Below are 12,284 nucleotides of genomic sequence, written 5' to 3' on the forward strand. Positions count from 1 at the left end.
CTCCACTGTAAATTTTTTTTTCAGTGACTCATTTATGTATGGGGATTTCCCTGATTCTTCCTCTCTTTTTTATTCCTCTCCCAGTGAATTCCTCTTACACCACTCTTCCATTTTTCTTTCGAGAGCATCCAGAATAACAGAATCACACAAGTCCACTTTAAAATTAGACTCCTTCTAAGAACATTAGTGATGATAAAGTTCTAAGGGCTTACATATATCCCCTCCCCCAATAAAAATTAAACAATTTAAGCTTGTTTAATACCTTATGGTTTCTCTCTTTTGGTGTGTGTGTGTGGGTGTGTGTGCATGCACACATGTGTGTTTCTCTTAAGTACTGTGTTTGAATGTCAGATTTTCTTTTTGATTCTGATATTTTCATCAGGAATGCTTTAAATTTTTTTTTAATTTTTATCAAATGTCTAATTTCTCCCTGTAAGATTATGCTCAGTTTTTATCAGATAGGTTATTCTTGGCTGTAATGCTAGATCCTTTGCCTTCCAGAATGTTCCAAGCCTTCTGTTTGTTTTTATTGCTGTTTGCTAAATCTTGGATGAATTTTATTATGGGTCCATGGTACTTGAATTCTTTCTTTCTGGCTGCTTGAAGTACTTTTCCTTGACATGGGAGTTCTTGATTATGGCTAAACCATTCCTGGGAGTTTTCATTTAAGGAGCTGACTTTTAGATTTTTCCAAGTTCTACTTTTGCTGCTGGTTCTAAGATATCTGGGCAGTGTTCATTTATAATTTCTTTACATATGATTGCATAGACAGAACTGTACTTAAAGAAAATCGTTTTGGCATAGTGGTGTTTACAGGCAGCTAGGTGGAACAGTGGATAGAGTGCTAGGCCTGAAGTCAGAAAGATTCATCTTCCTGAATTCCAATCTACCCTCAGATACTTAATAGATGTGAGATGCTGGGGCAAGTCATTTAAGCCTATTTGCCTTAGTTCCTCATCTGTAAAATGAGTTGGAGAAGGAAGTGATTAACCACTCCAATATCTATTTTCTAGGTCAGCTGTTTTTCCTGACATAATTTCCAGGTTTTTTTTTACTTTTTCAGTGTTTTGAATTTATTATTTCTTTAAGCCTGATAGACTCATTAATTTCCATGTAGCTAATTCTAATTTCTAAGGTGTTGTTTTTTCAAGTAATGCTTTATATCTCTTTTACAAGGCTTTTGGTTATCTTTTCATAACTTTCTTATGTAGCTCTCTTTCTTTTCTCATTTTTTCTCTACTTGCCACTTTTCTTTGATTTAATTCTTTTTGCTCTTCTATCATTGTCTATAATTATTTTAAGAATTCTTGTTGGATTTATATCCAATCTTCATTTTTCTTTGATGCTTCACATGTAGTTATCTTTAATTTATTGTCTCTTTCTGTGTCTGTGTTCTGAGCTTTCTTGTCACCATAGTGGCTTTTTAAGGTTTGTGGTGGCTTCTTTTTCTCCTTCTCCTTCTCCTTCTCCTTCTCCTTCTCCTTCTCCTTCTCCTTCTCCTTCTCCTTCTCCTTCTCCTCCTTCTCCTTCTTCTCTTCCTTCTCTCTTTTTTACTTCTTCTGTTTCTTCTTCTCCTCCTCCTCATCGCCATTATTGGTATCATTATTATTCATTATTCCAGTCTACTTCTTGACTTTGCACTTTATGTTAATGTTGGACTCTGCTTATTTTGGGGGTGGGTGGACATTGGACTTGATGTTCTCTCTTTTTTTTCTCTTCTGCTGTTTTCACAGCTCAGTCTGGGAGCTGACAAGTTTTCAGTGTTTCCAAAGTGGTTTGATCCAGGGAGAGGTGTGTTCACTGACCTCTTCATATAAGATCTACAAGTTCCTGACCCAATTTTGGATTTGTTTGATTGTGTTTGATAGAGTTCAGTAGGCTGTTGCTGGGTTCAGTTACTGTTAGCCCACTGGAAGGTTCTATATGTTCAGAATAACTGAACTGATTGATTCCCCTTTGATGCTGGTTTCCTATCCTGTGTATTCCACTGCAGGCTTATGTGTATGGGGTTAAAGGTTAGAACCAAATCTCCCCTCTGCTCTTCGGCATGGAATCACACAGCTAAAGTTTTGGAACTCATTCTTTGCTCCAAACACAGGCAGGCCTTCTCTCACTTGCCACCATGACTGCTCCACTATGATCCTAAATTGAGTAATGGGTGACAGATGTGTCAGGGCTGGTTCAGGGGTACCTTGTGATCTTTTAGTCCCATTATTTCCAGCCTTGGTTTTCAGTCTTAGCCCCTTTATTTACCCTTGCCCTATAATTTTCTCCACTTCTACTACCTCTGTGCTGTGCTCCTACTTAGCCCCTGTCCCAAACTCCTCAGACCTCTCTGCATTCCTAAGCTCCCCTGGGCTGGAAATAGGACTCAGTGATTTTTTCTTGGCTTTCCCAATCCGAATTTGGTATAGTACATTTTCTAGGTTATGTTTGTTGAGCTTGGCAAAAGTGCTGGCTCCCACTAGACCATCTTGACTCTCTCTGCCTTTCCTCCTACCTTTTCACTCATTCTTTAGTTTCCTTGGATGAATCATTTTCCTTTTACAAAAGATGTGTCATTGACCTTCTTCTCTTCTCTACTCTCTCTCTCTCTCTCCATATTGTGTGTGTGTGTGTGTGTGTAGTTTTCCCTTAGCAATGTCATCAAAGATTCACAGGTCCTCAGGCAGCCAAATTCCATGCTTGCACAGGAATCCCATCTATAGTAGGGCTTACAATTAGTCATATAGCCTCTTCTTCAAGATTTCTAATGGTGATCTCATTTGAACATCCCATTTTCACCAACTTCATACTTTCATTTGTGCTGTTACCCCAATCTCCAAATCCAAATACCCTCTTTGTATATCCAAATATAATCTGCTTGTGGCACCTCCTTTAAGAAGTTGCTTTTTCACCTTTCTAAACTTGGACACCCTACATTTATTAGCTGTGTAACATAGTTTGGTAGTTAATCATAACTACTTTTGTGTTTGATATATGTTAATCTTATGCCAATGAAATGAAAAGATCATAGGACACATAGGAGACAGAGGTCAAGAACCAAAAGGAACTTCAACGGCATCAATTCTAACCCTCTCATTTTGTAGTTAAGGAAACTGAGAGGTTAGTGAAGTTAAAATGACTTGTCCAATGTCACACAGGAAGCACCAGAGGTGAGATTTACACCCAAGTCCTCTAACTCCAAAGCCAGTGCTCTGTCTACTGTATCCAGCTTCTTCCTTCATGTTACTAGGCGATAGAAAACTTCCATTTCCTTTGAATGCCCCAGAGATATATTCATACCTAGTAGATATCCAAAAACATATTTATTTAATTTGTAGGATTTAGAGTGGGCTGGGACTAGGGAGGCCATCTAGTCCACCCTCTCCTTTTATATTCAGGGTAGTAATGCCTCAAGAGGTAAAGTGACTTTCTCAAGGTCACATAGCTCTAAATAGTGAGGCAGGGTTTGAACCCAGGCTCTATTACTTCATTACCTGTATTCTAATTGGAAAGATTTGGATTATGGTAGTGACCTCCCTTGCATTGAGAAAATAATTCATTTGAGGTTTATTTCTCTTCTCTTTCTCTTCCTCTCTCCATACCTGACAAGTCATACTGTTTATTTCTAGTTTTCAATAAAAAATCATTCCACAGTGGGAATTAGAACAACCTGGAGGTTTTTCACCAGTTCTTACAGCATTTTGTTAAAAGAGAAATTGCTTTTTACAGAAAATAAATACACATATTTTTTTCTTTAAAAATGTAACCTGGATCTCAAACTATTCTATAAAATCACATACTTTTGAAGAAGTTTTAATATGTTATATTCCTTTTTTAATGGTTAAGAGAAAGAGGGCAATGAAGTTGCTATCACATTTACTTGATCTATATTTAAGTCTCCCCCAATGGCAGAAGGAGAGAATAAATAACTTCATGGCGCAATTAATGAAAATTCAATGAATTAATTAGAAAGAATTCTTGTTTCAGGTATGGACTTGATTAGATTAGTGAACTCCAATTTCTATGATCACACACCCTACAATATGTGCATATTTACATATTTATAAATTACATACATGTACTATTGTACTAATAATTATGAGGATTGTAAAACTTAACACAGGGCTATACAATACCGCTATTAGATCTGTACCCCAAAAGAGATAAAAAACAAAAAGGAAAAGGACCTATATATACAAAAATATTTATAGCAGCTCTTTTCTAGGGACAAATAATTAGAAATTGAAGGGATGTCCATCATTTGGGAATGGCTGAATAAATTGTGGTATGTAATTATGATGGAATATTATTGTACTATAAGAAAGGAAACTCTCAGAAAAACCTAGAAAGACTTACATGGGCTGATGCAAAGTAAAATGTACTTGGTGCAAAGTAACAACAATATTGTAAGATGATCAGTTGTGAATGACTTATATTCTCAGCAGTACAGTGATGCATGATAACGTTGAAGGACTTATGATGAAAAATGCTATCCATCACCAGAGGAAGAACTTATGGTGTCTGAAGCAACTTTTTCACTTTCTTTAATTTTCTCAAGGTTTTTTGGTCTGTGTTTTCTTTTACAACATGACTATCATGGATATGTTTTGGATGACTACACATATATAACCTGTATGGAATTTCTTGCCTTCTTAATGGGGGAGAGGGTTTGGAAGGAAGGAAGGGAAAGAACTTGGAGCTCAAAGTTTTAAAAACAAATGTTAAAATTGTTTTTACGTGCAACTGGGGAAAATTAAATATCAAACAAACAAACAAATAAATAAATAAATATACCAAAATGAGAATAGTGATAAGTAGTAAGGTATAGATGTGAAAAAGAGATGCCCTTGAGATGAAACTTGGAGCTTTTTGAGCTTTCCAGTATGGGGGAGAGGGGACTAGGTGCCACTGGACCTTTTCCAGAGTCCCACTCCCCTTGACTGGCAGGTTCAAAGCTCTCACTTTCAAAGAAGTTTTAAGGAGTGGACACAGAAGTGAAGTTTACTTGAGTAAAAGTTAAAAAATACCCACTAAGATCCTCTTCCTTGTGATCCCAGCTCTGACCAGAATGGGGCTACAGTGAGAAGTTAGAACCATTAAGATCCTCCTCCCTATGGTCCCAACTCTGACTATAGTAGGGATACAATGCCTTCTCTCTATCATCCTGGCTCTGACCAAGCTGAGGATACAGTGAAAAGTTAGAACCATTAAGAAAGATCCTTCATCTTTGTCATCTTGACTCTGCCTGAGCTAAGGCTGAAGTGAAAAGTTAAAACAGCTAAAAACATTTTGCCAGATTTATATCAACTCCTCTCATTCTAGATCAGCTTAAGGAAAGAGAGTGCTGAAGAATGGTAGGGAATTTGAATTCCCTACCTAGCCACTCACCGCACCCCTCCACACTCAATATATCCTAACTTCTTTATATATGCTTCACTCCTCACTAGAACAACAGGTGTGTCCATGAATTCATATTTCTCACAGAACAGCAGGCATGTCAATGTGATGGGATCCTAGCAACTGCTTCTAGCTAGCTACTGCCCCAGGACCCATTCCTCATATTTCCAACAGAAACAGCAGGTGTGTCCATGCACCCAACCACAACCATATCCATCTAGTCTCAGATAGGACTACAATAGCCAGCCAATGAGAAAGCAGCACCACCAGGATGCCCAAGCAGGATGTAGACCCCAAAACAATAGAAATAGTTCAATAGGGGGCGGAGCCAAGATGGCAGCTGGTAAGCAGGCACTAGAGTGAGCTCTGTACCCGAGTCCCTCCAAAAACCAATAAAAAATGGCTCTGAACCAATTCTAGAATGGCAGAACCCACAGAACAGCACAGGGAAGCAGGGCTCCAGCCCAGGACAACCTGGATGGTCTCTGGGTGAGGTCTATCCCACACGGAACTCGGAGCTGGGAGCTGGGAACGGAGTGGAGCAGAGCCCAGCCTGAGCGGCGTGGACCATCCAGACCAGAAGCCGGCGGAGGGGGTCCTAGCACTCTGAATATGTGAGCTGCGGCAGTTACCAGACCCCTCGATCCACAAACACCAAAGACTGCGGAGAAGGATAGTGGGAAAAGCTGCAGGAGTGGAAGGAGTTCATGGTTCGGCTTCCAGCCCCGGGAGCAGCGGAGGTGGGGCAGCTACAGCTGTTGTTACTTCCAGCTCCAGGCCCACCTGGTGGGAGGAATTAAGTGGCGGATCAAAGCAGGAGTGCAACAGCCTGCTGAAGATCTAAGCCCAGTCTGGACTAGGGGTTCTTGGGGAAGGAGTAGTGCAGGTCTGACAGAGCTGGCACCTCCCCCCCAAATGTGGAACAAAGAACTCGTTAGTCTACAAGCAGTCATACCCCACTGAAAAACTCAAGGGTCAAGTTAGTTGGTTGGGAATATGGCCAGGAAGCGAAAACACACCCAGATTCAGTCTCAGACTTTGGATTCTTTCTTTGGTGACAAAGAAGACCAAAACATATAGCCTAAAGAAGACAACAAAGTCATAGAGCCTACAACAAAAGCCTCCAAGAAAAACATGAACTGGCCCCAGGCCATAGAAGAACTCAAAAAGGATTTGGAAAAGCAAGTTAGAGAAGTAGAGGAAAAATTGGGAAGAGAAATGAGAAGGATGCGACAAAACCATGAAAAACAAGTCAATGACTTGCTACAGGAGACCCAAAAAAATACTGAAAAATACACTGAAGAAAACAACACCTTAAAAAACAGACTAACTCAAATGGCAAAAGAGCTCCAAAAAGCCAATGAGGAGAAGAATGCCTTGAAAGGCAGAATTAGCCAAATGGAAAAGGAGGTCCAAAAGACCACTGAAGAAAATACTACTTTAAAAATTAGATTGGAGCAAGTGGAAGCTAGTGACTTTATGAGAAATCAGGATATTATAAAACAGAACCAAAGGAATGAAAAAATGGAAGACAATGTGAAATATCTCCTTGGAAAAACCACTGACCTGGAAAATAGATCCAGGAGAGATAATTTAAAAATTATTGGACTACCTGAAAGCCATGATCAATTAAAGAGCCTAGATACCATCTTTCAAGAAATTATCAAGGAGAACTGCCCTGATATTCTAGAGCCGCAGGGCAAAATAGAACTTGAAAGAATCCATCGATCACCTCCTCAAATAGATCCCCAAAAGAAAACTCCTAGGAATATTGTCGCCAAATTCCAGAGCTCCCAGATCAAGGAGAAAATACTGCAAGCAGCCAGAAAGAAACAATTTGAGTATTGTGGAAACCCAATCAGAATAACCCAAGATCTGGCAGCTTCTACATTAAGAGATTGAAGGGCTTGGAATGCGATATTCCGGAGGTCAATGGAGCTAGGATTAAAACCTAGAATCACCTACCCAGCAAAACTGAGTATCATGTTCCAAGGCAAAATATGGAGTTTCAATAAAATAGAGGACTTTCAAGCTTTCTCAGTGAAAAGACCAGAACTGAATAGAAAATTTGACTTTCAAACACAAGAATCAAGAGAAGCATGAAAAGGAAATCAAGAAACGGAAATTGCAAGGGACTTACTAAAGTTGAACTGTTTTGTTTACATTCCTACATGGAAAGATGATGTGTATGATTCATGAGACCTCAGTATTAGGGTAGTTGAAGGGAATAGGCATATATATATGTTTATGTATATATATAAGTGAATGTGTATGTATGTATGTATCTATGTGTATATGTATGCATGTGTATGTAGGTATATATATATATATATATATGTGTGTGTGTGCTTTTATATATATATATATATATATATATATATATATATATATATATATGTAAAAGAGAGAGAACAGACACAGGGTGAGTTGAAGATGAAGGGAAGATGTGTAAAAGAAATAAAATGAAATTAAGGGATGAGAGAGTAACATACGGAGAGAGGGAGATAGGGAGAGATAGAATGGGGTGGATTATCTCACATATAGGTGGCAAGAGGAAGCAGTTCTGTGGGAGGAGGGGAGAGGGAAGGTGAGGGGGGAATGAGTGAACCTTGCTCTCATCAGATTTGGCCTGAGGAGGGAATACCATACATACCCAATTGGGTATCTTACCCCACAGGAAAGAAGAGGGAGGAAGATAAAAAAAAGTAAAAGGGGGGGGGATGATGGAGGGGAGGGCAGATGGGGGTGGAGGTAATCAAAACAAACACTTTGGAAAGGGGACAGGGTCAAGGGAGAAAATTCAATAAAGCGGGATGGGTTGGGAAGGAGCAAAATGTAGTTAGCCTTTCACAACATGAGTATTGTGGAAGGGTTATACATAATAATACATGTGTGGCCTAGGTTGAATTGCTTGACTTCTTAGGGAGGGTGGGTGGGAAGGGAAGAGGGGAGAGAATTTGGAACTCAAAGTTTTAAAATCAGATGTTCAAAAAACAAAGTTTTTGTATGCAACTAAAAAATAAGATACACAGGCAATGGGGCGTAGAAATGTATGTTGCCCTACAAGAAAGGAAGGGAAAAGGGGATGAGAGGAGAGGGGGGTGATAGAGGGGAGGGCTGACTGGGGAACAGGGCAACCAGAATATACGACATCTTGGAGTGGGGGGGAGGGTAGAAATGGGGAGAAAATTTGTAATTCAAACTGTTGTGAAAATCAATGCTGAAAACCAAATATGTTAAATAAACAAATTTAAATTAAAAAAAAATTGAGGGAAAAAAAAAGAAATAGTTCAATAGTAGTAATAGGAGACTCCTGAATATATACAATATTATGTATTATGTATAATATGTATTATAGCACACTATTATATTATATACAATATGTAATTATAGAAGGGGACAGATATGAAATGTGAAGGCAGAATTAGCAATATTTGACAACTGACTTTACTTCTGATTCTCTTGCCAGCTCTTCCTCCTTGCCTGCTACCTCCCTGTCCTAGAGAACATCCTATTTCCCTCTTCCCCAGTTGTTCCCTTTCTCTTAATTGGTACTTATTTCTATGGGACCACTGCCATATTCACAAAGGGGTGGTTTGGGATACTGCACAGCCGAAGGAGAGAGAGGAGTAGTGGAATACTAAGTAATAAGGATAGGTGTTGCTGTATTGAAGACAAGTCCTATATTTGGCTATGGCAGTAAGGGTGAGATGTAACCTATTTTTCCACCTTTTAATTAGTTAAACCACACACCTAGGGGTCAGTCCATAGTGCCACCCTGACTTTAAAGATAATTAGGTTATAGAATCATAGATTTAGAAATAGAAAAGAATTTAGAATTTTCAAGTCCAAACCTCTCATTTTGCAGATGGAGAAACTGAGGCCTGGAGAGATCTAATGCATTGGTCAATGTCACAGAGATATTAAGTGGTAGTGGTATAAGGGGTAAAAATGATAGTTAAGCCAAGGCAACTCATACTTCCAGTTTATCTGAATTTCTGTCCGATGTGGAAAAACAATCCTATTTACAAATACCCTTCAATACTTCATTGAATGCATGAAATTATTGATGTGGGGACTTACTCTAATGGGATTTATTGTAACCCTTTCATGCTCTATCATCCCATCCCATTCTTGTCTATTCCTTCCCATGAATTCTCCTTAGAATATCTACCCAACACATCGGGTATTTTCTTCTAGGTCTTTTTAAGATGACATTTCTTATCAGTGTATCATTCAGGCCATCCATTTATCATCATGTACTCTTGCTATATGTCTACCACATATTAAAATCACAGCTTTTCTGGGTGATATCCCACAGTCCAAATTCAACCTTTAAACAAACAACTAGTTAATCAGAAGGAAGGCTGGGACTATGAAACCAACGTTAGAGGCAAGGCCTGCTGCTGGATAGATAACTCAGTGGAAATGGATATACAGAAATCATGGACAGAAAGGATAGTCTAGGAAAAAAATACTATGAACTCAAGAAGATACTCTAATGTAATTTGCTCTATAATTCTAGGAGACTTCTAAGGCAAAAAAAGTATTTAAATCACTGAGTAGCTCCTAATAGATATTTGATTCTCACAATTACTTTAAAATTTGCTCCACATGATACAAATTCTAAAAATCAGTTAGTTTGGTTGTAGAGTTACATTTCACATAAAGGAAATTTCTAGGTCTAGCGTATTGGTAACCTGTATACCGAAAAGAACAGGGCCATTGGTCTGTGAAAACACCAATAATAACAACATAAAGCAGAAGCATTATCTAGTTGAGACTTCTGCACACTTCATGTAATGGGTTACTGGAGACTAGAAAAAAGCTCTAAGAGGATTGAAAAGTTAATTAAATCTTTTTGCTGAATAGTTTCACAACATGCTCTCTTTTTTCTTCCTTTATATGGCTTAGTTTTATAAGTACAGAAGTATAAAGCCGATAGGAGTGTGCCAGGATATTGAACTTTGTGTGGGGCTTTACTTAGGCCAAGGTGACCAGGACTTTTTTTTATTAAAGTCAAAACACTGGGTACACTAAAAGTAATTACAGTCCTTTGGCAGTATAGAACCAACTGACCTTGATGATTCGGAAGAATATTTAGTTAAAGCAGAAAGCTACCAAATAATTAGCTTCTTTCCCTTCCTCTTCTCCCCTACCACTTCTAGAATTACTTCTCCTTAGGTTTGGTTCCACCATTCACCCCCATCTCACAAACTAAATATATCTAAAAAGTTGATTTTAGGGTACATTTCATGTTGCATATATGTTAAGTGAACCAAAGCAACGAAAGATTCAGTTGTTTTCATCCAATGGTGAGCATCTTAAAATAAGCAGCTTACTTAAGGTATTCTACTATTGAGTTAAAGCTTTTCTTAAAAAAAGTTCAGTCTAATTCAACCATAAAAATAGATATTAGCTCATCTGAAAGGCAAAACCTATTATATCTTTATCCTTAGTTTCTTTATTTCTTTAGAATGGAAAATGCTATAATCCTTTGCTAGCTATTTCTACTTTTATAGTATAGTACTATACAATACCCAGTTAAAAGATAATCCCACTAAGCAACAAAATACTGATAAAACCACTTTTTAAAAAATCCTCCAATAATGTTTAACTACTGCTGAAATTTTGTATCAAAATACATTTTATGAATAATCAGAGTTCATTTTGATCCTACTTACAGCTTTCCAGTTGCATTATACATGTTTGTACATCCATAGGAAAATTTTTGAGATCCATTGGGCAGGAGAGTATTAGTGTCAATCTGAAATAATATTGAAAAGTTATTATGAAAGATGACATAACATAAACATTTCAGTAATGAAGCAATAACTGAAAAGAATACAGTACCTTGTAAGATGACAATGACATCTATTCATATCAGAATGAGCTTCAATGTCAAGATGCTCATTAGCTATGAGAAAACCTATGAGCATAATATAATAATCATTTTAAGATAAGTAGATACTTTTAAGTTTGTGTTTTATTTTTGCGGTGGAGGGGGAGGAACATATTGTTTGGTCAAATTGGACAATAAGAAGAAGAAGAACAAGAATAATGCTTTATATAATTGATGGCATGATCCAAACAAATCTCCCACAACCTATCAAAATTCTATGTTGAACAGAGAGACTAAAGAAAGCACAAGGTGCCATGAGAGTAGTGATGTAAAAGAAAAATGGAGGAACGATAAGGGAAATTAGTGAATTGTGAAAGGGTATACCAGGGTATTAGTTGGTAGATTATATTTATTGAACTCCCACACTGGAGAATTTAATATTCTTTATATTTCTATTTACAGAGGGGTGGATCAGCTATTAGACTCTTTTTCACCTGGCTAAGCTAGGTTACAAAACTTTACAAGTACCATTATAAATTCTGCGTTGTGTGTTTTTTAAGGGTTTTAATTCGTATTAATTTGCACTATATGGCAAAAGTTTGCTTTCTTCTTAATCACATGAATTTTTCAAATATCCAAGATGGCTGGGATAGTCAAACAAAGCTTTTAGCTTTGACAATGAGCACTTTGACCTTCTCTATGAAAGGACACAGCCATTCATTCTCCAACTCTTGTATGCTCTGCCTATGCTATGAAAAGTGAAATACACATCCTGATGATTTCACTGGACAAAAACAACAGATGTTAAATAATTTTAAAAAGCAAGACTCAAGGAGCTGTCTGGCTAAGAAAAATAAGAATTCCTGCTATAGCTCAGATCTTGGAAGAAGAAAATCTTTGACACCTCTCTCCTTTTGGTTTAAGGTACTATATTAGAAAGGTTTCTTTGATAGCACATTGCTGCAAACTGAATCAATCCTGTGTTCATACCATTAGATGTAGTTATCAAAATGGAGGCTACAAAACAAAGGAAACAGAGGGCCTGAAAAAGGCAAACATG

General features: G+C 37.8%; 1 protein-coding gene across 1 annotated transcript in view; it reads right to left on the minus strand.

The window, feature by feature from the left end:
* GLRA3 (glycine receptor alpha 3) overlaps positions 1-12,284 on the minus strand; it is a 139,338-nt gene that overhangs the window by 54,500 nt on the left and 72,554 nt on the right. Inside the window, exon 4 of the mRNA XM_036764004.1 lies at positions 11,067-11,149. Within this exon, the coding sequence (XP_036619899.1) occupies positions 11,067-11,149 (83 nt within the window). The remainder of the gene's footprint in view (positions 1-11,066; positions 11,150-12,284) is intronic.

The sequence above is a fragment of the Trichosurus vulpecula genome, chromosome 6 (genome assembly GCF_011100635.1).
Source record: "Trichosurus vulpecula isolate mTriVul1 chromosome 6, mTriVul1.pri, whole genome shotgun sequence".
Classification (NCBI taxonomy): Eukaryota; Metazoa; Chordata; class Mammalia; order Diprotodontia; family Phalangeridae; genus Trichosurus; species Trichosurus vulpecula.